The sequence below is a fragment of the Cnephaeus nilssonii genome (genome assembly GCF_951640355.1).
Source record: "Cnephaeus nilssonii genome assembly, chromosome: X".
NCBI classification, from domain to species: domain Eukaryota; kingdom Metazoa; phylum Chordata; class Mammalia; order Chiroptera; family Vespertilionidae; genus Cnephaeus; species Cnephaeus nilssonii.
The window spans coordinates 20,475,112-20,501,092 of record NC_137071.1 but is presented as its reverse complement, the minus strand read 5'-3'; the positions used below and the strand labels follow the sequence as shown (position 1 = coordinate 20,501,092).

The 25,981-nt window shown below is 37.2% G+C and overlaps 1 protein-coding gene across 2 annotated transcripts in view; it reads left to right on the top strand.

The window, feature by feature from the left end:
- DMD (dystrophin) overlaps positions 1–25,981 on the top strand; it is a 2,362,317-nt gene that overhangs the window by 461,171 nt on the left and 1,875,165 nt on the right. For both annotated transcript variants that reach the window (XM_079764882.1, XM_079764883.1), the window contains exon 7: positions 12,766–12,881. In XM_079764882.1, the coding sequence (XP_079621008.1) occupies positions 12,766–12,881 (116 nt within the window). The remainder of the gene's footprint in view (positions 1–12,765; positions 12,882–25,981) is intronic.

Below are 25,981 nucleotides of genomic sequence, written 5' to 3'. Positions count from 1 at the left end.
ATGCAGTTTGTCTTTCTATACAAATAATGTGTTAGTATGAGTTCAAACTATAGAGCTAAAAATGGTTCCATATCTCCTGTGAATTGCTGTAGTAAAATTAATTATCATCATCAAATTAATAATTATAAAAAGAAACATTTTTCTTAACCCTGCACACTTAGATAGCTAATACCATAAGGCCCTGTATATTTTTTATATTTCAGGGTTAAAAGAGACTCTGAGCAGCTTAGCAATCAAAGAAGGCAAAGAGCAGACCAAAGTTAATTTTATGACTCAGGGCTCAGAACATCAAATGAAATAATTGCTCTGGAACAGCAAAGCAACTGATATTAAACAAGAGAGAGAGAGAGAGTTCTTCTGTGGATCCTCATAAAAAGTATGGAAGGAGACTTGACTTGGGTAGTGCATACACAATACAACAAGCAGATAATTTATTATAGGAAAATAATAATTCAGTGTAATTTAGTGAACCAAATGTCCTTACCTCTATTCCACACAATAGTATATGTTCTAAGATAAAAAATACTTGTTTGAATTTTCTTGTATAAAGGAGCTCAGTAAATGAATGAAAAACAGTTCAAAAAAAGCAAAACAACTAGTAAATACACATATAATGCATTCATATATATTATCATATAATATTGAAATATATATTACCTGTATAATACATTTACTCTAAGGAATATCTACTTTGGTTTTCCTATTATCTATCTGTTTTACCAAGCCCAATCCCCAGGGTCAAAACATTGCTTTATTAACTGTGTTTGAAATGCCACTGGACTGTACCTTCCCTAATTTTCAATACAGCTTATCTTTCTTTTCCTATGACAGTCTTGCTTCTAGAAAAGTCCAGAGTATAAATTTGATTCAAGGTACAGCTCAATCCAAAGAGCAAAGGCTCTCTAAATAAATATCTTTGTTGAGTGTCTTGCTCCAGCTGGTTTTAATTAACCCCATTCAGGCTGAGTTTTCAGGTGAAGGATTCAGCAACCTGATTTTCCAGAGGAGCAGGCTCCCACTCAATGGGTATGTTAAGCAATGTCAACACCTTTGTTTTTCATAAATATAACACAATGAAAAATTTTCCACAGCTTCAGTACAGCCTTATAAGAAGGGATAGAGATGTTCATTCTGCATAAGTCAGCACTCATTTATGCAGCCACATGCTCCCAGTAAGGGCCTGAACATATTGATCTTGTACACATTTGCAGGTGAATAGAAATAGCAAGGATCAGGTCATGCAGTCCTTGTTGGCCCTCTAACATTTTCTTTTCAAGTGGAAGACTTCAATCCTGCAAGCATGTTCACACACTACATTTGTTCATATTATACTTCATGCATTCTGAATATCTTTGTAAATAATACAGTAAACACATCCAGATTGCCCGCTGTGTCAGTCCCTGACCCACTGGCAAAATATCTTCATTTATATTTTCTCTCCTGTCATGTTGAATGAATCAACCATAACTACCTTTTTATGCAAAACATAGTTACTTTTCAAGAGCTTTCTCACAGTTGATAATACTCTTTCATGAATCATCTCCTTGTTTTTGTCTCTGACAGATATGCATATTGTTTATCTAAGAAAAAAATGGTTGAACTTTATTTTCCAAGGTTATTGCCAGTGGTATACTTAGAAATGTCACGAGGTGTCCTGATTTCAATAATTGAATGACTAAGCTATATAGGACAAAGGTATGCACTTAATATAAAACATTAGGGATAGGTAAAGAGCTTTGCAGTTAGAATATTTGTGGGTTTATATCTACTTAAGGATAAATTTTATCTTAATATGTAGGAAATTAAAAGTATTATCTTAAAACACAAAGTCCAGGACAGTGTCATTAAAAGGAAGCCACATTTTACTTTTATGGGAAAAAACAAATGATAATTGATTAGAAATATGCTCAAATTATGCAGATAAGTTGCTGTAAATTAAAGTTGCAATTAGGTATTCTTCCTAATTGCTTATTTTACTTTGTTACCATAGAGTAAACACAGCATATTTTTTTAAGAAATTCTTTATTGTTTAAAGTATTACATATAATATTACATATGTCTCATTTTTCCTCCATTGACCTCTCTCTGGCCACCCCACACCCCTAGCACATGACCTTACCCCCCTAGTGTCTGTGTCCATTGGTTATGCTTATATGCATGCATACAAGTCCTTTGGTTGGTCTCTTACCCCAACTCCCCTGCCTTTGTTCTGAAATTTGATTGTCTGTTCAATGCTTCTCTGTCTCTGGAACTATTTTTGTCCATCAGTTTATATTGTTCATTATATTCCACAAATGAGTGAAATCATGTGATATTTATCTTTCTCTGACTGGCTTATTTCATTTACCATAATGCTCTCCATGTCCAGCCATTCTGATGCAGATGGTAATAGTTCTTTCTTTTTTACAGCAATGTAGTATTCTGTTGCATAGATATACCATAGTTCTTTAATCCAATCATCTGCTGATGGGCACTTAGGCTGTTTCCAAATCTTAGCTATTGTAAATTGTGCTTCTATGAACATAGGGGTGCATATGTCATTTCTTATTGGTGTTTCTGATTTCTTGGGATATATTCCTAAAAGTGGGATTACTGGGTCAAATGGGAGTTCCATTTTTAATTTTTTTAGGGAACTCCATACTTTTCTCCACAGTGGCTGCACCAGTCTACATTCCCACCAGCAGTGTACAAGGGTTCCTTTTTCTCCACATCCTCACAAGCACTTGTCATTTGTTAACTTGTTGATGATAGCCATTCTGACAGGTGTGAGATCGTATATCATTGTCATTTTGATTTGCATCTCTCAGATGATTAGCAACCTTGAGCATGTTTTCATATGTCTCTTGGCCTTCTGTATGTCCATTTTAGAAAAGTGTCTATTTAAGTCCATTGCCCATTTTTTGATTGGATTGTTTATCTTCCTTTTGTTAAGATGTATGTGTTCCCTATAAATTTTGGAGATGAGGCCATTATCGGATATAACATTGGCAAATATGTTCTCCCATACAGTGGGCTTTCTTTTTGTTTTGTTGATGGTTTCTTTTGCTGTGCAGAAGCTTTTTATTTTGATGCAGTCCAACTTGTTTATTTTCTTCTTAGTTTCCATTATCCTAGGAGCTTTATCAGTAAAGATATTGCTACAACATACATCATATATTTTGCTGCCTATGAATTCTTCTAAGATTTTTATGGTTTCCTGTCTTACGTTTAAGTCATTTATCCATTTTTAGTTTATTTTTGTGTATGGTATAAGTTGGTGGTCTAGTTTCATGTATCTGTCCAATTTTCCCAGCACCGTATATTGAAGAGACTGTCTTGACTCCTTTTTACACTCTTTCCTTCTTTGTCAAATATTAATTGAGCATAATGGCTTAGGTCAATTTCTGGGTTCTCTGATCTGTTCCATTGGTCTATATGTCTGTTCTTGTGCCAGTACCAGGCAGTTTTGAGAACAGTGGCTTTGTAATATAGCTTGATAACTGGTATTGTGATCCCTCCAACATTGTTCTTTCTCAAGATCACTGCAGCTATTAGGGGTCTTTTTTTATTCCATGTTAATTTTTGGAGAGTTTGTTGGTATTTTAATGGGGATTGCATTAAATCTATAGATTGCTTTGGGTAGTATGGACATTTTAATTATGTTGATTCTACCAATCCATGAACATGGTATATTCTTCCATTTGTTTATATCTTCCTCTATCTCCTTTTTCAGTGTCCTGTAGTTTTCTGAGCACAGATCTTTTACCTCCTTAGTTAAGGTTATTCCTAGGTATCTTAATTTTTTTGGTGCAGTGGTAAATGGGATTGTTCTTTTTTGGTTTCTCTTTCTGTGAGTTCATTATTGGTGTATAAAAAAGCCATAGATTCCTGGGTGTTAATTTTGCATCCTGCTACATGGCCAAATTCATTTATTAAATTTAGTAGTTTTTTGATGGAGTCTTTAGGGTTTTCTATGTACAATATTATGTCATCTGCAAATAATGACAGTTTTATGTCTTCTTTTCTAATTTGGATACCTTTTATTTCTTCTTCTTGGCTGATTGCTATGGCTAACACTTCTAGTACTATGTCGAACAGTAGTGGTGAGAGTGGGCATCCCTGTCTTGTTCCTGTTCTTAGGGGAAATGGTTTTAGTTTTTGCCCATTGAGTATTATGTTGGCTGTAGGTTTGTCTTATAGGGCTTTTATTATGTTGAGGTATGATCCCTCTATTCCTGCTTTGCTGAGAGTTTTTATCAAGAAAGGGTGTTGACCTGGCAGGCCTGGCTCAGTGGATAGAGTGTCAGCCTGCGGACTGAAGGGTCCCAGGTTCGATTCCGGCCAAGGGCACATGGCTGGGTTGCAGGCTTGATCCCCAGTAGGGGACATGCAGGAGGCAGCCGATCAATGATTCTCTCTCATCATTGATGTTTCTATCTCTCTCTCCCTCTCCTTTCCTCTCTGAAATCAATAAAGAAATACATATATATATATATATATATATATATATATATATATATATATATCCTAAAAAAAAAAAAAAAAAAGAAAGGGTGTTGAGCCCTAACCGGTTTGGCTCAGTGGATAGAGTGACGGCCTGTGGACTGAAGGGTCCCAGGTTCGATTCCAGTCAAGAGCATGTACCTTGGTTGTGGGCACACCCCCAATAGGGTGTGTGCAGAAGGCAGCTGAATCGATGTTTCTCTCTCATCGATGTTTCTAACTCTTTATCCCTCTCCCTTCCTCTCTGTAAAAAATCAATAAAATATATTTTAAAAAGAAAGGGTGTTAGATTTTGCCAAATGCTTTTTCTGCATCAATTGATAGGATTATATGATTTTTATCTCTCAATTTTTTTATGTGATGTATCACATTTTTGATTTGCAGATGTTGTGCCATCCTTGCATCCCTGGAAAAAACTCCCACTTGATCATGGTGTATGCTCTTTCTAATGTAATGCTGGATCTGATTTGCTAGAATTTTGTTGAGCATTTTGGCATCTATGTTCATCAGAGATATTTGCCTGTAATTCTCTTTCTTTGTAGTGTCTTTATCTGGTTTTAGGATTAGGGTAATGCTGCCTTTCTAAAGAGAACTTGGAAGTGTTCCTTCCTCTTGAATTTTTTGGAATAGTCTGAGGAGGAAAGGTTTTAATTCTTCTTTAATGTTTGATAAAACTCCGCTGAGAAGCTGACTGGCCCAGGGCTTTTGTTTGCTGGAAGTTTTTTGATTACTGCTTCAATTTCCTCCATAGTTATCAGCCTATTCAGATTTTTTTATTCTTCCTTATTGAGTTTTGGAAGATCATATTTTTTCTAGGAATATGTCCATTTCTTCTGGGTTGACCAGTTTGTTGGAATATAGTTGTTCATAGTATTTATTTTTTACAATCCTTTGTATTTCTGTTGTTATTTTGCCTCTTTCATTTCTGATTTCATTTAGGTCCTCTCTCTTTGCTTCTTGGTGAGCCTGGCTAGAGGTTCATCAAACTTGTTTATCCTTTCAAAGAACCAGCTCTTGGTTTTATTTATCTTTTGTATTGTTTATTTTATTTTTTTTTTGGTCCCTATGTCATTTATTTCTGCTCTGATCTTTATTATTTCCTTCCTTCTGCTCACTCTGTGCTTTTCTTGTTGCTCTCTTTCTAATGTTTTAAGTTGTAGAGTTTGATAATTTATTACCATTTTTTCTTGTTTTTTTGAGGTAGGCCTGTAATGCTATGAACTTCTCTCAGGACTGTTTTGACTGTGTCCCATAGATTTTAGATTGTTGTGCTTTCATTGTCATTTGTTTCCAGGATGTTTTTAATTTCTTCTTTGATCTCTATGGTAACCCAATCATCTATAATAATAAAAACAAATATGCAAATCGACTGAATGACTGAACAGCAGAATGACCCTCTGGGCAACCTTCCAGATGACCACGCTATGACATCCACTGGCACCAGGCCAGCCAAGGCGGGTGCAATGTAATTGGTCTCCCCATGATCACCCTGTAGAAGGAGGCCCAGGCCACTGGCCAGCAGGGCAATCGATCAATCAAGGGGGGGGTGCCCATGATTGCCCCAAAGAGGTTGGCCCAGACTACCTGTAGGCAGCACTGCAGCGAGTGGGTGGGGCCTCCCTCTTCAGGGGCAATCTATCCCAGAGCCCCGGCCCGGTGAGCTTGAACTACCTCTTTGGGGTAATCCATTGAGGAGCCCTGGCCGGGTGGGTGGGGCCTACCTCTTTGGGGCATTCGATTGTGGGGCTCCCAGACTGTGAGAGGGCACACAGGCCAGGCTGAGGGACCCACTCCCCAAGTGCATGAATTTCATGCACTGGGCCTCGAGTTGTTTAATAACATGTGATTTAGCCTCCAAGTGTTTGAATTTTTTTGATTGTTTTTATTATAGTTTATTTCTAATATTATGCCATTGTGATCTGAGAAGATGCTTAATATGTTTTAAATCTTCTTGAATTTGAAGAGACTTAGCATTTGTCCCAGTATGTGGTCTGTCTTTAAAAGTGTCCCATGTGCACTTGAGAAGAATGTGTATTCTGTAGCTTTGGGGTGAATTTTTCTGAAGATGTCGATTGAGTCCATCTGATCTAGTGAGTTGTTAAGGATTGCTGTTTCTTTACTGAATTTTTGTCTAGAGGATTTATTCAGTGATGTCAATGAGGTACTAAAGTCTCCTACTATGATTGTATTGCTGTCAATCTCTCTCTTGATATCTTCCAGAAATTTTTTTTAATGTATTTTGGTGCTCCTGCATTGGGTACATATATGTTTACCAGAGTTATATCCTCTTGTTGTATCAATCCCTTTAGTATTATGAAGTGGCCTTCCTTATTTCTTGTTATTGCTTTCACTTTGAGGTCTATTTTGTCAGATATAAGTATTGTTACCCCAGCCTTTTTTTATTTCCATTTGCCTGAAAAATATTTCTCCATCCCTTCACTTTCAGTCTGTGTGAGTCCCTTTTTCTGAGGTTTCTCTTGTAGACAGCATATATATGGGTAATGTGTTCTTATCCATTCAGCCACTCTGTGTCTTTTGATTGGAGCATTTAGTGCATTTACACAGCACATGGTTTTAAAAGTAAGTCAGACAAAAACATGGATGGACCTAGAGGATATTATGCTAAATGAAATAATTCAGACAGAGAAAGACAAATACCATATGATTTCACTTATGTGTGGAATCTAAAGAATAAGAAAAATGAACCAATAAAATAGCCATAGACTCAGAGATACAGAGAACAGACTGATGGTTGCCCGATGGGAAGGGGGTGGTTAGAGGGATGGGTAAAAAGGTGAGGTATTACTATTTTGTAACTACCAATGCACAAATTGGTAGTTACAAAATAGTTATGGGGATATGAAATATAGCACAAGGAAGATAGTCAATAATATTGTAATAACTATGTATGGTACAAGGTGGGTACTAGATTTATTTTGGGGGATCACTTTTTAAAAAATAATTATTGATTGATTGACTTTCAGAGGGAGAGGAAGGGAGAGAGAGAGAGAAAAAGAAACATTGCTTTGTTGTTTCACTTATTTATGCACTCATTGGTTGATTCTTCTATGTGCGCTGACCTGGGATTGAGTCTACAATCTTGGCTTATGTGGATGATGCTCTAACCAACTGAGCTATCCAGCAAGGGCTGGGGATCACTGTTTAAATTATATAAGTGCCTAACCATTATGCTATACAAGTGAAACTAATCTATAATAATAAAAGCATAATATGCTAATTAGACCAGGCAGCTGAACGACATTCCAGATGTCCTTCCGGACAAAGCCACGTTGGCGAGGGCCAAGGCAGAGGCGGTTAGGGGTGATCAGGCAGTCAGGCAAGCAGTTAGGTGCAATCAGGCAGGCATGCAGAGTGGTTAGGGGCGATCAGGCAGGCAGGCAAGCGGTTAGGGGTGATCAGGCAGGTAGGTGAGCAGTTAGGGGCAATCAGGCACGCAAGCAGAGTGGTTAGGGGCAATCAGGCAGGCAGGAGATTGGTTAGGGGTGATCAGGCAGGCAGGTGAGTGGTTAGGAGCAATCAGACAGGCAGGCAAGCAGTTAGAGGTGATCAGGCAGGCAGGCAGGCGAGCAGTTAGGAGCCAGCGGTCCCAGATTGCGAGAGAGTGCAGGCAGGCTGAGAGACCCCTCCCCCCATGCACAAATTTCGTGCACCGGGCCTCTAGTATAAAATAATATTGAATGTCAACTGTAATTGAAAAATTAAAAAAGGAAAAAAATAAAAGAACAATCCCATAAAATAAAATATGTACAGCAAAAAAAAGTAAGTCAGCTAGTAGAGAGTGGGGTAAAGGAAAAAATCAAGCAAAATGTGTCTTCATATCCCTAACCCTACCCTATCACACTCCACTTCCTAGAAGTGGTCCCCAGCTTCTTTTATTTTGTCTGATGGTCATAATTATGTATTTTTATTTCCTGATTAGTTGATTTCTGACAGTATATCGATTTCCTCCTTAATACAAAGCTGCAAACCAATAGTAATTTTATTTTTTTTCCAATAGCAATTTTAGATTGTAATAAAGAGCATTTATTTGAGCAAAAGGAGCTCTAATCCTGGAGACACAGATTCAGGTAGCAACCTAAATTGTGCTCCACTAAGACAAGGGGTGGGGGCGCTACCTTTTATGGCACAAGTTTCCACACAGCTTCTCAATTAGGTCTATTTTATGTAAATGACAAATACAAGTTGTGCAGTTCTGCTTGGACAGGGCAGGTCTCAGTCCTTGGTAGAAAGACAAAACCAGGGTTTCCCTGTAGTGTTGAATATGGTGAAACAATTGGGCCATACTGGGGAAGCTGAGAGTTCAGTTTGAGAAGCCCCTGTCAGTAATTGTCTGCTAGACTCATTATTTATATAATTTGGGCTTTAGGTTGACAATGGGGAATCCATCTCAACAGATAGATTCCTTCTTGGGGTTTATATCAGATGAATCTTTTTTCTCAGGGTCTACAAAGCCCACAAATATTACCTTTCATCCATATCTATTTTCTAATTTGATTACTATTTTAAAGTAATTTGATTACTATTTTAAAATAATACTATTTTAAAATAATTACATTATTCTTGTAATTGTTGCCTGTATTACTTAAAATGATAGTGGTGCACCCTTTTTCAAGTTTAGACAACATCTGTTGACTACCTGTTATGAAGAATGAGGAAATTTTTACACTTATACTACTTGCTCCTCTTTTCTCCTCTCTACTTTCCATTTTTTAAAATTATATTATCACTAGAGGCCCGGTGCATGAAATTCTTGCACGGGTAGGGTCCCTAGGCCTGGCCAGTGATCAGGTCCAATCTGTGGGGCGACCAGTGGGGTGATCAGGGTCCCTGCTTGCACCTGCCTTGGGCTGGCGCCATCTAATTGTGGGCCCCAGCCCCCACCACCACCACCAGTTACCGTCTTTGGGGTGACCAGTGGGGCGATCGGGACCCCTGCTTGCACCAGCCTTGTCCTGGCACTGCCTGCTCACCTGTTCCACCTACATGCCGTGGTCCCGCTCTCATTGGAGCACATCAGGGGCCTCCACTGCCACCTGCTGCCAGCGCCACATTGCCAACACCCACCATGTTCTGCGCCGCCCCCTGGTGGTTTGCGCATGTCTAACTCCTGGTTGGTCGGACTCCTGCTTGTGGGGACAAGTTGCATATTAGCCTTTTATTATATAGGATTCTTGAATCAACAATGTTTCTAACCTTTATATCTGTTCTGGAAGTATAGGTATTCTTGACTTGAGTTTATAAGTTGAAAATATGTTGTTGTTTTATAAATATAACTAACCATAGAACAAAGAAATAGAAGTTAATGTTTTTAAACAATTATTAATTTGTGGGCAGCCTTCTAAGTAAAATACACCATATATTTCTCATGATGTAGGTACAGTGACTAGCCCCATTTTACAAATTGGAAAACTAAGGCATATAGAAGTTACGTGATTTCCCCAAGACCATTTGGCTAATATGTGGTGGAATTAGGATTTGATTTATAGAGGACTTTGCTTATCTACTAGTCTATGTTGTATAATTCAATATGTTTCCTCAAAATACTGGTAATCCTTAGTTACATTTCCCTTACTTATGAATTATGGTCTAGGTTAGCATGGGCAAGTATGTGGCTTTCCTCTACAATTGGTTAGTTTTACAATTCTTCATACATTTGAAAACCGTAGTTATGTAAAATGTTAATTACTGATGAGTTTTAGTGGTTTCAAACAATTAATTGGAATAATTTTAATTCTAGAAGTGACCTCAAAGGCCATTTCATACAATTCCTTCTTTTTCAAATGAAAATACTGAAGTTCAAATAGATTACATGACTTAGATAAGTTCTTGCTTATGTGTTCAGTTAGTGGCCAAGGAGAAGGGGGAGGGGATGAAGAGAAGAGGGTTAGAATACATAAACAATTTTATTCTTTCCCATATACTCATTTAATCTTGGTTACTCTACTGTAGGAGATAAAACTAGTTTCCCACACTCCCCTACCTATATTCTTTTTCACTCCCGTTACTGAGAAATGAAAAACTGAAGATGGGCAGAGGTTGCATAGTAAAGTTCAAGTTTCCCCAAATATTCTAGAATTTAAATTTTATTTCTTAATAGTCTTCCACTACTGGAGGCAGCTCCGAATTTATACATATTTTAGATTCTAAAAAATTGTTAGCTGTTTTGCGTAACTTGGAATGTTTAGGGTATTTAGGGGAGAGTAGATTTCCTAAGAAGTACACAAAATTCTGGTGAGTTAATCAGGCTAGGAACAATTTTAAAAAAAAGGAAATGAGAGTCAAATGAGAAATAAAATTGGACCTTTCTTTTGAATTGTGGTTTTAGAAAATAAGAGGGAAGCCCATCCTTATAATTTCTTCCCTTGCAGAGCATGAGTTCTTAATCAGGAGTCTACGGACAGACCCAAATATCCTAAAATTCTATGCAAATTCTGTTTAAAGATATGGACAGGTTATTTGTCTGGGTAGACATGTCATAGCATTAATCAAATTCTCAAGGGTAACTATGATCCAAAAAAAGATGAAGGACCACTTACCTTATGGTTTCCAATGTTGTCGGGGTAAATTGTAATTTCTTAATAGCCAAAGCCTTTGCATACTCATCCAAGTTCCTCCTCCTAACCATATCTCCCACCACGTGATACTAGAAATCTCCCAGTGAAGCCAAGCCTATGAGGCCTTGAGTGACTGAGCACATTGTGCATTTTTCTTCCCTCATAACTTTGTTTCTTTAATATCCACACAACTTAGAATTCATTTTCAAATACTATTCTTAACTGTAAACACAATCTACCATTTCAGACTCCCTTAAGCTTTAAAAATGTTCTTGACCTCGTCAGATGTTAAAAAGCCTTATATCTTATCTGTAGCTTTCAAATTTAGAATTTATTTAACTTACTCTTATGTATGCATTTTTCCTCATTATATGTAAAATCCTTATAGGATAAGAACTGCTTCTTACGCTAGGTGTTTTCTCTGTTATCAAGTAAAATGATACTGACATAGTATGTCCTCATCCATTTTCTGGTGTAGTCAATAAATGTTTATCGAACCCTTATTATGTGTCAGGTTGGGTTTCTAGAAGTGAACAAAACTGGCAAAAAATATTCTGTATTCTACATTCCCCTGGGGGAAATAGATAAAGGATATTAAATAAAATAAATAAAATGTTGAATAGTAGTAAGTGCTGAGAAAAAAATGCAGAACAGTTAATAGGGAAAGGAAATAAGTGTATGTAAGTTTGATTTGGGAGCGAACAATTTTAGATGTGGGAGGGCAAGGAAGGAGTCACCAATAATGTGATTTTGGAGTAAAGACTCAAAATATGTGGAGTGAACCATGTTGATGTATGGGGAAAGAGAACTCCAAGTGGAGGTAACAGCAAATGCAGGAAACTATCCTGTTTGAGGAATATGAGGAGAGAGGCAAGAAATAAAATCAAGGGTCTAATGGTGAGCCAGACCATGTAGGGCCTTGTTAAATCAGTACATTTTACTCCCCAATAGCAGAGATTTGAGAATAATATTATGATGAACCATTTTAACAGATCACTCGGGTAGCTCTGCTAAGAATATATTAATAAGCACAAGGGTGGAAGGTGGGCAGCCGAGGCTATTGCAAAAATCCATGCAGAATAAAATGGTGATTTTGGATTAAGGTGATGGCAGCAAGATAACGAGGAGTGATCAAATTCTGGAGGTATTTCCAGCTAAGTGTTGTATGAGAGTGAAAGAGTCCTCAATATTCAACCCAAGGTCTCTTGTCTGAGCATACTGCTAGTTTGAATTTGTCATTGGTTGTTGAGGAAGGGAGGACTTCAAGAGAAGTAGGTGAATTTGCGGGGGAGTGTGATGGGGATGGATATCAGAAGCTCAATTTTGGACATTTGAGTCTTATGGTAACTCTAAGTGGAGATAATGAGTAAGCAGATGACCCGAGAGTCTGGAATTCAGGAAAGAAGTCTGGAATAGGTTTTTATATAATTAGAAGTTACCAGCAAATGACTGGTATTCAAATCCATGAGATTGGATTTGATTAATACATTATTGTTTCCTGGGTAAGGGAGAATAAATTCTGCTTAATTTCCCTCAGGATTTTTAATTAAAATTGTGCCTTGTTTAAGTGAAAAAGCTTATTGAGGGATATTGAAGAGTAAAATTTTTAAGGGCTATGGGCATTGGGTTGTCAATTAAAAACCAGAATTGATGTGAACTTTAGGAAACATTCTAAATTGATTTATATTTGTCTTTGTGTATGTTTTAGGCCAGACCTGTTTGATTGGAATAGTGTGGTTTGCCAGTCAGCCACACAAAGACTGGAACATGCATTCAACATTGCAAAATATCAATTAGGCATAGAGAAACTACTGGATCCTGAAGGTTGGTATATTTCTGGAGTCCCACTGTTTTCAATATCGTTTAATGTTTATTGCCATAGACTTAACATTTCCACAAACTAGGCCCAAAGTAGAAACTATGCATCATATGTTTTTCTGTAGTCCAGATATATTTAAAAAGTTCTGTATTCTTGCAATATATCATGAATTGTTCTATGTGATTTTAATTCTCAAAATACCAGTATCTAAAACTAAAGTGTAAAATTTTGTGGAAAAATAAATGCCTTTGGAATGTATATGCCTCATGGATGAGGCATACTACATTCAGAGTACATTGACTCCAAATAATTATAAAAAAGTTCATGTTTTGCTTATTCTACCAAGAGATTTGATACATTAATCAGCTATAATTAATTAGCCACTCTTGCCAATTTCATTCATATACTCCATAGTTTACTGTTTAAATCAGGAAATCTGTTCCTGGCACTGCTTCTGTTATAATTTGTCACTCTGAGGAAAATCCTCCATGGATGGTTATTATTTTCTGCTTCTTTAGTTGACAGACAACACTGTATTTATATTTTTACTAGGGGCCTGGTGCACAGATTCATGCACATTGAAAGGAAATTGGGAGCCCACACCTGCGTGCTCGGGGAGTTTCCAAGTCCCCATGAGCTGCTGGGAATTTGCGTAGGGAGTCTATCCTCCTCCCCACAGCTTCCTGAAAAAAATATTTCCAAATGTCCCTTCTGTGGCCAGGGTCATGCCTTGCCGGCCGGGAGGTCCCCAGTGGACACCTTAGGCCGGGCTGGATGCTTTCCACCTCTCGGAGCCAGATAAGAGATGCTCTGAGATGAACAGTACAAAGTTGGGGATCTTGGGGGGCGGGGGTGCTCTGTTGCCCATGCCCCACCCTTCAGATCCATCTCTTTGACTTTTACCCCGATTGTCAGTTACCACATTGTGGCCACTGTTATATTGCTGCCTTCCTCTGTAGCTCCGGGGCAATCGGTAAGGGATGAGATTTGATCTTGATGCCCAAAGCAGAGTTGTAAGAGCCCGGCAGTGATATCAGGCTCATCCTGGTTACTCTGAGTGTCTGCGCTCCAACTGTTCTTTGGAGATTGTAACTGCAGGCTTATGGGGTAGGATGTAGCAGTGCACTAAGCAGCAGACAGCCAGGGAGGAGCCTGAGCCAGGGCCAGGCACTGCACTGCTCCCATTCATCCCAGCCCCGCTGTTCCTGCTGCCTCCGCTCAGTAGCACTGCTGCAGAGGCCATGAGCCTGGCTACTGGCTGAGCAGTGCTGCAGCTGTGGGAGTGCACTGACCATCGGGGAAACTCCTGCGTTGAGCGTCTGCCCCCTGGTGGTCAGTGTGTATCATAGCAACTGGTTGCTGGTTGACTGGTAATTCCAGTCATTCAGTTGTAACAGTCGCTTGGATTATATATATATATATATATATATATATATATATATATATATATATATATATATATATAATGATAGATGATAGATAGATAGATAGATAGATAGATAGATAGATAGATAGATTATATTCCACTTAAGTAAATTTCATTCTTATCTCAAATGCTACATGGTCATACCCTCCAGACACAAGGATTAGAGGGATAATGATTTCTGATCTCTGTTTTTCTTCTGGCCTCTGAAGCACTTTTTGTTTGTTTGCTGAACTCTTTGAAATTGCAGACTCTGTTCTCACTTTCTTGAGGCTTTGCCACACTCTAAAACCAGAAGTTGAAGAAACAGTGTAAGTGGGATTGATATCTGTGATACAATCCAAGCTGATATCTGATTAGAGTTACATAATTCACTGGTCTTTGGAATATTGAGTCATTTCCAAATAAGGAGATCCTTGTGTGGTGGTGAAAAGCTCAGAAATGACTCAGAGTATAGCCTTTCATTGGTGAATTATCATCCACCAGAATCAAATCCTCAATCCTGCAGACCCAGAAACCTGATTGCCTCATTTTATACCAAGCAGATCCATATGGTGGTGGTGTTGGGGGGTGGGGAGTTTACTTTAAAAGAGCTCAAAAAATGATATATCAATCAAAATGGAAATTCAGTAATTTAAAATGAGATATTTAACTATCCCAAGGACCATAATATTCATATCTAACTGATCAATATATTTCTCTTGGTAAGCACCTGTACCTGAGAAGGAAAAGTATAACAATACAAATGTGTTTCTGAAGTTGGAATCAGATTAAATTCTTGAGAAATGTTTCTTCTCCTTTAGATAGTGCATAGCTGAGCACTGACTCCTGTAACCTCTTTTGCTGCTTCAGTAGGCGAAGCCCCAAGTTTAGCTCTGATGAAGAAATTGTATCAGTCACATTTTCTTGTTCTGCAGGATGGGAGAGGGTTATCTTATTGTTTATTTCTAATATTGATTTATAAGTTTTGTCATACTCCATTGAGGTAGAGAGGGCAAATGTAATAAGAATATGTACTGCAAACCCTGAGGATAAGAGCTGCAGTATATGGATTTGAAGGATAAGCCTATAACAGTTATTTTGGTTTTTAATTACATCTATATGTGGTAGTCAGTTCCCCTTATCTGGTATATATGCTGTAGTTATTCTTGTGTGTGCCCTATCTTTCATAAAATAGTAAGAGTAGCTTTAAAATAGGTATTTTTCTCATTAAGTAATAAAATGGCTATTGATCTCTAAGTCTTCCTTTGAATCAATGAAGTAGGGGTAGCTAGATAGGTGTCCACATAAAAATCAGAAAATATAGATTGATTAACCTGTAATCAGAAAAGGGCAGTTGCATAAACAATGTATTTTTTAGCATAAAATAGCCTGATATACCCAATTCCATGTTTTCCTAAATGGAAGTGTATGTTGAAATGCACATCATATAGACCTATAGGAACACTATTATGATAGCTCCAACTTGACAATTAAAAGTCAACCAAATATAATATGAAATGCAAGCTGGTTCATAGAGATGAAACCACTAGTTATGGTTTCATTTTGCTAATAAACTCTTCCACCTGAAAACCCTTTCTATTTATGGACTCCCTACCAATTCAAAGCATAACCTAACTCCTAAAATGGTTTATTAAAAATTTAAGGCTGCCAATAAGATGGAGATTCAACATAAATTTTATATTTTTAGATACATATCAGTTTCTGCCATTATGTTAGGGAATACCCAAATATTAATTTAAAAATTATTGTTCAGTATTTTTCAAGTGATGATACCAATGATAATGAAAAGAAAACATATGAACTATATCATAAGGGTTTTTATTTGCTGAGACAAAATAGCAAATAGCTTCTAAGACTTAGAACAATCTCTGCAGTGCATCTAAGAGGGGAGATTCATACATTTATTTCATGCCTTATGTGGTAATTATCATCAAGAAGTTCATATTTTTATTTAAATATTGATTCTTTAGCTTATGCATGACAATGTTTGCTATTCTCCAAAGCCATTTTTACCTCATATCTAATATGCCCCTTAGGATGTTAATGAAATACTTTGCTTTATGTTTGTGGAGGATTTTATTATGAGGGGATTGAAGTTACATTTAGCTTAAGAAATACTTGCCAAAAAAGTTTTTAGAATTTTAAATATATGCTTTGTTAATTGGATTGTTTTATAAATTAAAAAGTCACTGAAATCTAATTTGGGGGTTTTCATGTATTGCGTATACCAACTTTGTTATGCTTCAGCATATATTCTATTGTCAATCAGATAATTCACTTTCTATCACAATTTCCCTATAAGACATGTTTGGTATGTACATTGTTGCTTTCATATGCATTGTTTTCTTCCCTAAGTTTCAAACAAATTGGCTTATTTGCCAATCCACACAATACTTTCTGCATTAAGAGAATGCTTTGTCAGATTTTCCTTGTGAACAACAAAGTGAAGATGTTATTTTTAAAGGAATAAAAATATGGGGGATAAAAATGGTTTATGTTGTAGATGCCTTTTGCATATGTATTACTGTAGTATGTCATTTCCATTTGGGATATGCAATATAATGTAGAAAGCCCTCACTTTTTAACCAGGGTAACTTTAGAATGAAAAATTAATGATGAGAGTCAAATTTGATGAACACTCGGGCTTGTGAGAAATATTTGTAACCTCTAAATGACATTTACAAACCAATTAGCTTGGCTTTAATCCACTTCATTTGAACTTCATGACAATGGTGACACAGGTGCTATTTTCTGCTTGGCTAATCCCAGCATCACTCTTCAGTTGGTTTTAGAGCAGTGGTTCTCAACCTTTCTAATGCCGCGACCCTTTAATACAGTTCCTCATGTTGTGGTGACCCCCAACCATAAAATTATTTTCGTTGCTACTTCATAACTGTAATTTTGCTACTGTTATGAATTGTAATGTAAATATCTGTGTTTTCCGATGGTCTTAGGCGACCCTGCTGTCGCGACCCACAGGTTGAGAACCACTGCTGTAGAGCCTAAGACCATCGGAAAACACAGATATTTACATTATGATTCATAACAGTAGCAAAATTACAGTTATGAAGTAGCAACGAAAATAATTTTATGGTTGGGGGGGTCACCACAACATGAGGAACTGTATTAAAGGGTCACGGCATTAGCAAGGTTGAGAACCACCGATCTATATGAACCAGGAGGTCACGGTTTGATTCCTGGTCAGGGCACATGCCTGGGTTTTGAGCTCAATCCCCAGTGTGGGGCGTACAGGGGGCAGCCATTCAATGATTCACTCTCATCATTGATGTTTCCATCTCTCTCCCTTTCCCTTCTTCTCTGAAATCAATAAAAATACATATATTTAAAAGTATCACCATCTGCTTATACAGCTATGATAATAGCAAAATAATGTTTCTGTTACATCAGCAGGATACTGCTTTTTCCAGAGTTTCTTTTTTTTAAGAAACAATAAAATTTGATCATTAAAACCAAATTATACCATTTAATAGTGTTAAATGTTATAATAATGAAAGTATTTCTTTAATTTCAAACTTCAGTATATTACAGTTGCAATTAATAAATTGGTGATGGCATTATTGTATTGGCAAAGGAATGGGGTACATTAATAGATTTAGTGTTGCCATCTCATTTGCTTGATGTATATTCAGCACAACTTTTCAGCAAAGAAATTTTGGAAACACTGTGTTAAATAATTTAAATATATACTTTTATTAGCTTTGATTAGAATAGAGACTAGTATTGATACATAATAAGCCTTTAGCAAAAATGATGGCCAACATAGAAGGCCAGAGAAATGTGATTAACATATTACTAACTTGCATATCATTTGAGAAACAGCCTTAGGCCTAATATATTAGAACTAGAGGCCTGGTGCATGAAATCCATGCACTCGGAGGGAGGTGTCCCTGAGCCCTGCATGCACCTTTATGCAGTCCGGGAGCCCTCAGGGGATGGCTGACATCCTTAGTGCTGCCACAGAGGTGGGAGAGGCTCCTGCCACTGCCACTGTGCTCACCAGCCGTGAGCCTGGTTTCTGGCTGAGTGGCGACCACCCTGTGGCAGCACACTGACCAACAGGGGGAAGCTCCTGCATTGAGCGTCTGCCCCCTGTTGGTCAGTGAATGTCATAGCGACTGGTCGACCAGTCAACTGTCTGCCTCCTGGTGGTTAGTGCACATCATAGTGAGCGGTTAAGCGGCCTTAGCATATCATTAGCATATTATGCTTGGATTGGTTGAACGAACGACAAGATGACTGGACACTTAGCATATTAGGCTTTTATTATATAGGATATCCTTAACTCTCCTGGTTTAACCTTTTGCACTCGGATGTCGAGTGTGACTCGACACCGTTTGTATCAGTAGCAGCTGGAGAAAAAAGCAAGTGAGTGCAAAGGGTTAATTCTAAACCTTACTTTTTTCACACCTTTCTTTTCCATGTGCAGACATGTTGTGTAACTAGTCTTGACTACCCACTGCCACTTTAATATCCTTTAATGCATTTGAGTTAAAGATGACTTTAACAAATCCTCAGACTTATCATTGCTACTGTAGAAAAAAGTCTTTAAGGGATAATGCGGCAGTACTTTGTACCTGAAAGTAATACATAGCCAAGTAAAAAAAAAATGAAAATTTCTACATGGGATTAGCAATAATAGTATATATCAATATTATAGTAACCTAAAAGTGAGGATATATTTTAACATTGTGATGCAGATATTTTAACATTAAGATATTACTTTGCAGTTTCCTGTTTTCTGATGCTGAGCTTTTAAATTTCTTGTCACAATAGAAAAATTTTAAGTGTGTTAATGCACACTTCCTAGTAACCTGAAAAATCTAACAAAGAGAGAGAGAGGTGGGGGGTGGGAGATGAGAATGAAAGTATATGAATTTGGTGTCTCTTTTTGATATCCTGTGTTTGATATCATTACAGATAACATAGAAAACTAAATACTTTCAGGACCATTTGAAGCAATCACTAATTAATTAAAGCAATTTTTGTTCTGCTTATCCATTTCAGTTGTTTGGATGACTGAAATAATTGCATGTTAAGTGTCCCAAATTTATTCACTTAGACAACAGGGAAACCTGCAAAATATTAAAAATGATATTTGTGTGTATATGGCCTTGATTTATCCTTTATACCATATTTTGGCATTTTCTACTAATTTTTCATCTTCTTTTGTAATTTATCACAATTTTGAATTCATGGAAAAATAGCATGTTGATTTGTTAAAATAAAATGTATATCATTCATTGCTATAGTTAAATAATGTTTCTCATTTGATTGTGGAATTTAAATAATGAAATATAATCTAACTATGTGATCTAAGATTTGCATTGTGGATGACGTTCTATACCAAATTTGTTCAGAAGCATTGGAGTATGATCCTTGCTTAGATAACTGGAAATCTCTTTTTCAATTACTTTACCAGGATGATTTTTACAACTGTGTTTAAATAAGTGGGGGAAGCATAACATCTTAGGCCTATACTGCCACAATAAATGATACTGAATGACTGATAGGACATCTATAAATTGTTTAAACAGTTGGGAAAAGCATCAACTATGTCCCAGTGCTGAATGATATATAATAGATATTTTGTAGATGGTGTCTCATATCATCACTGTTAAGGAAAATATATTTCACTAGTGGCCCAGTACACAAATTCATGCATATTGAAAGAAAATTAATTAGAAGAAATATTTTAATATCACTATTCAACCTTTTTCTATAATAGAAGTGTCAACCAAATTCATGATCAACAATACCAGATTAAAACATATGGATGCGATTGGCGCCAGCAAGAGCTTTATATGTATCATGCATGCGCGAGTCAACCTAGCCTTTATATATATAGAATAAACTTGCTTAATTAGACCTGCTTTCTGATTTAGCTAAACTTTTTCCAGCCCAGTGAAGCACCCCAACTTCTCTTTCAGGTAATTGTCAGCAACACAGTAGTAAATATCAACATGAAGCAAATTATTATTGTAGATCACGCAGGGAGAGAACAAAGGGTAAAATATTTAACTGCAGCAGTGTTTGACTATATTCTGTGCAGTGAGAAAACCTGAAGTAATTTTCAAGGTCCACCATTTCTTCTTTTCAGTCGGGGCAAGTTTCTAAGCTTTCTAAGTTTCCGTGTTCCAGCTAATGAAAAGAAAATAGAATTCCACAGAGTCTCCTATTTACCTACTCCAGGACTTCTGTGAGGATCAAATGAGATGAGGCATGGGAAAACACTTCACAGACATTTGGTTAAAGTGTAATATGTTTCCACCTGTGTTCCTGGGCTGAAGAAACACCAAGGAGGCTAGTAGCTAGGGAGAGGAAGCCAGGCATTGCTATGTGATGTCATTACCCAGCGCCCACAGTGACCTTTTCTAGGCTGGGTTGGGCTGTGGGCTTCATTTTGCACCATGGGGTCTTGGCAGCGTTGGTTGGCTGCAATTTGGTGGATGTTGCTCAAGGGTGGTGGTGGGGCCTGTGTCCCACTTTGGGGAAGTTGAGTGTTGGTTTGTTGGCGCCAGGTCTGTGGTGCAGGCCAGTGCGTATCATGACAGCTCCTCATTGAGTGTCTACCCCCTGGTGGTCGTGTGTGTCATAGCAACCGGTTGGATGGTCAGACAGCATATTAGCCTTTTATATATACAGATATTAGAAAAATAATATGTTGTTCCTTTGCTATTGATTTTAATAAAACTCAGTTATGAAGTAATAAATGAAATATTAGTAAGTTTGACTAAGTAAAGTTACTAATTTAAAATTGCTGATGTAAGAAAAATTGCTGATATTATCTATGGAATAGATGGTAGCTGTATTTCTTATTTATTACAGAGGGCTGTAGCCTTAATCCAAGTCATTTTGAATATTTAATAATGATTGCAAATAATAAAATGACATAGTTTTGAAATTTCTATGAGGTTTTAATTACATCAATGATAATGTTTGAAAGTAAGGCATATGTTACTCATAGTTTGGACATTTTTACTCATTTCACTGTCTTAATAATAGAATTAACTGTGCTTGATAAAAAATTATAGGAGATGTCATGGAAATTACAAATGAACATCTGAAAACTTTAAAACGGAGTATTAGCAAAATATATATCAGCTTGAATATATGTTTTCTGATTAAATAATTTCTCTACATAAAAATGCATGGGCCATTTAATAGCTGGAATATGAAATCTATAATAATAAAAGCATAATATGCTAATTAGACTGTATGTCCTTCCGAACGACCTTCCTGATGAAGCTGGGGCTGCAAGGGAGGCCTGGGTCCTGGGTGCCTGCTGGCAGCTGGAGAGAAGCCCGGGTCCCAGGTGCCAGAGGGAAGCTAGTGCTGGCAGCCGGGGGAAGGAAGACCTATTCTTGCACAAATTTCATGCATCGGGCCGCTAGTATAAGATAAAATGGTATTCATTTACAATAACATTTGAGTAAAATAATAATGAACTGGGGTTTTGATAGATTCCATTTAATTCTTATAACAGGATAGTTCAATAAAAGGGGATTTAATCCTTGTAAAAGAGCCCAGAAGCTTCACAGTCATCTTGTGATTATACATAAAAATAATAAACTGTACTGTTAGATTTATTGTCTTATGGCAAAGTGGTGGGGTTAGTGGGTCATATGTTATCCACTTGAGAGAGGAGAAAACTGTTATAGCTATTAAGTGCTTGGGGATGTTATGGATTATTAAATGTTAATAATGTGGTTGAAACCCAGTGTTTTTACTTTTTAGAAGTAATCGATGTTCCACAGTATTATTCTTGGGAGATATTTTTTTCAGTATTACTGAATAAACTTTTTACCTCAAATCAAAGCACAGTTCTCCCCTAAAAAGTTTTCTAATTTATCACCAGTGATATAAACTCAAATATGCAAAGTTAATTTTGCTAAAATAGCACTAAATTTCAACTAGGACAATGATGTTCTGGGAACTTCACATGCTTTATCCTATTTCTTTTACACAATAATTCCAGGGCAATTTATCCTTATTTTATAGATGACAAAGCTGAGGTTTAGAGAGCTTTACTAAAACTGGGATTGCACAGCCAAGCTGGAATCAAATCAGAACTGTCTCTTCTCAGTCTGTTTTATTTCCAATAGCATTGCCCAATAAATTCACTTGGGGAAGATTTATGAAAATATTGGGGTTGAAGCAGATATTCTGATTCCATTGGTCTGAGGTGGGGCCCTAACATCAGCAATTTTTTAATGCTTATCAGGTGAGACTATCATATAGCCAAGGTAAAAATAGCTACAATAGAACAGTTGATTCCATGAGATACGCCTTTTTAGAGGATGAAACCCAGAATCTGTTGTCCCAGTGTCTGTTCAGATGGCTAGTGTTTTCTTCCTCCTCAGATCTTCAATTACTGGGGCTTTGCTTTATTGCTATCAGTCCTGCTGTTAATGATAAACGCTTTGTCTACTGGATAAAATAGAAATAGGCTATCTGTCACGTTAGACTGGCTACCAAAATGTTCTCTTTAAGATTAAGGTACTTATCTCCTGTCCACACAGCTCTTTCTTTCTCTCTCTCATCCTTCCTCCTTCCCTTCCTCCTTCTCTCCCTCTGTCTCCATTGTTTCTGTTTATTACTTCACACACTTGTTTGTAATAGAATAGTGCTCTCATTTGCATACTGATTCCACCAAAGCCGTGGTCGGCAAACTGCGGCTCTCGAGCCACATGCAGCTCTTTGGCCCCTTGAATGTGGCTCTTCCACAAAATACCACGGTCTGGGCAAGTCTATTTTGAAGAAGTGGCGTTAGAAGAAGTTTAAGTTTAAAAAATTTGGCTCTCAAAAGAAATTTCAATCGTTGTACTGTTGATATTTGGCTCTGTTGACTAATGAGTTTGCCGTCCACTGCACCAAAGGGTTGTCCAGGAGACAGCCTGTGTGCAGAGGTGGTCCCTGATTCTTTGTCATTTTATTTTTCATTTTTTCTTGTCCTCTCTCACTTTGATCCTAATTAATATCACTCTGCTCTGCCATCAGGAATTTGATGATCCCTTTTTCAGCTAGTAACTATGTCTTTCATTGACAGAGCTGATAAAGCCTCCAGAGGGATTTTTAATAACTAAATGATAATAAAAGAAAAGTAAAGAAAAAATTTAAAATGGCAGTAAAATAATCTTTTCAGAGTACAAGTTTGTGATCCTATAAATCCATTTAAAAGAAACAAATGACTTTAGTTGACTTCATGATCTCTGACATTAATGGTGTAAATAGGTTGGCTTTAATCAAAAGCTATTTATCTAGGATTAGTTTTACTAAACAGCTTGGGTTTCAGCCAGATATATGACTTTTAAATGACAGGATATAACCTTCATTGGAGCCTGCAATATCACTGCAGTTGTGAAGGGATCAAATTGGCAATTATACTCCCAAGTACAATAGAGTGTAATGTAACACTGCATTTATTTAGCTATATAGAAGGATACAAGGCAGGAGATACTCTGGCATGGAATCTTTATGTCATTGGATTGCCCAGAAAAAAACAAAACACACGTTTGCCCCTCATCCACATGGGGTGCATATGGCAAGAGCCAAGGTCAGTGTGGGCCACTTGACACAAAAAAGCTGTAGCCTTGATTTACCACCAGTATTTTATTTATTTATTAAATATATTTTATTGATTTTTTACAGAGAAGAAGGGAGAGGGATAGAGAGGAGCATGGATGAGAGAGAAACATCAATCAGCTGCCTCCTGCACACCTCCTACTGGGGATGTGCCTGCAACCAAGGTACATGCCCTTGACCAAAATCAAGCCTGGGGCCCTTGAGTCCGCAGGCCAACGCTCTCTCCACTGAGCCAAACCGGTTAGGGCCACCAGTATTTTTTTTAAGACTTCTTTTTATTGATTTTTAGAAAGAGAGGAAGGGGGAGAGAGAGAGAGAGAGAGAGAGAGAGAGAGAGAGAGAGAGAGAGAGAAACATTGATGTGCGAGTGGTACATGATCAGCTGTCTCCTACATGCCCCCTACCAGGGATTGAACGCACAACTTTTCAGTGCACAGGAAAACACCCAACTATCTGAGCCACACTGGCCAGGGTTCCCACCAGTATTAAATACCACTCTAGTCACAGAGGATAAAGGTTCACATGTCATTTCATAGCCCACCTCCCCCACTAGTCTACGAGTAGTTCTTTCTAGCAAATATTTCACAATGAATCTTGTTTCCATAGTTCTTAGAAAACAAGATCCTCTGGTCATTTTCCCAGGCAAGTTAGATTTTAACCTTTTATTCGTAGACCCAACTAGCCTTAGATGGAAATCCCATTTCTGCCTTTAATTAGTTATATGGCCCTGGGATGTTTCTGAGCCTCAGTTTTGGTCATGTACAAAGTAGAATCAACAATATCTACCTGGTACATTACCATGAGTGTTAAGTAATACCTGTGAATTATGCATAGTTAAGTACCTGGAATAATGCAGAACTCAATGTTACTTCCCTTTCTATATCCATAAATTATCTTAATTCGGGAGAGCTGATCTTCCTAATTATTTTTCCGACCTCTGGGATAAATGCCAACTCTCCCCAAATTAAATAATTTGTCATTTTAAATCCCACTGTTTTCTCCATGATCTTCCCACTTATTCCAGTTTCCTGATCTGAAGGCTATTGCTGATTCACAGCTCAATTTCTAGGTGGTAGTTCTTGGCATCCTTGAAATCCAGAGTGTTATCCAATCTTCACAGTAGACTTGAACTACATCTTAATTCCCCAGTGGTTCTATCCCTCTCTCTCTCTCTCTCTCTCTCTCTCTCTCTCTCTCTCTCTCTCTCTCACACACACACACACACACACACACACACACACTCTGAAGATTACTAAGATTACTAACAAGTCTCCTGAAGGCTGGTTCATAGTTACAATACTTTATTCCTATAATTGTCAAAGTGCAGTATTTGTAAGATGCTAATTAGCCTACTTGTGAAAACATAAGGAGTTTTTCCTCTAGAACCATAATTTTATTTAATAAAGTGTGGGTATTTGAACTGGTTCCCAAAAATATCAGAAAAACCATGTCTTCTGACACCAGGAGTAACATTTGTACAGTAATGTTGATGTGATCTGGTGTAATATTTACTGAACATTTATAAGTACTGGCACGGTAATTAACATTTTATAGGTATAATTTCATTTTATTCCCACAACAACGCTAGAAGGTAGACACTATTATTATGTCCATTTATAACTGAAGAGTTTAAGTAATTTGGAGACATCAGTCAGAGAGTGAGTTAGAGGTGATATTTCCTGCTTGTAACTACTACAAAAAATAATTGTAATACAGAACATGCCTATCCTCTTTCCTGAATTTTTTTCTTTGCATTGATTACAGAGTTTCTTTATTACAGGGCTAGTTGACTTTTGTTTTAAAATGAAGGGACAATCAATTGGTTTCACGTGTACTAGGAATAAATGCAAAAGTCAAACAAACTAGAGCCAGACTAAGAGAGATGTTGGATTCTGTCTTTTTACAATGATATTTCTCTCAGAGAAGATTTAAACAGTTCATCAAAGTGGTAGGATGTTTACAAGTACTGTATTGCAAGTTTGGGATCCTATCCAATCCACACTAAAGTTATCAAAGGGAAACACTAATCACCTATGAATGTCTTTTCTTCTACTCTCTCTTGGTTAACTCTAGAAA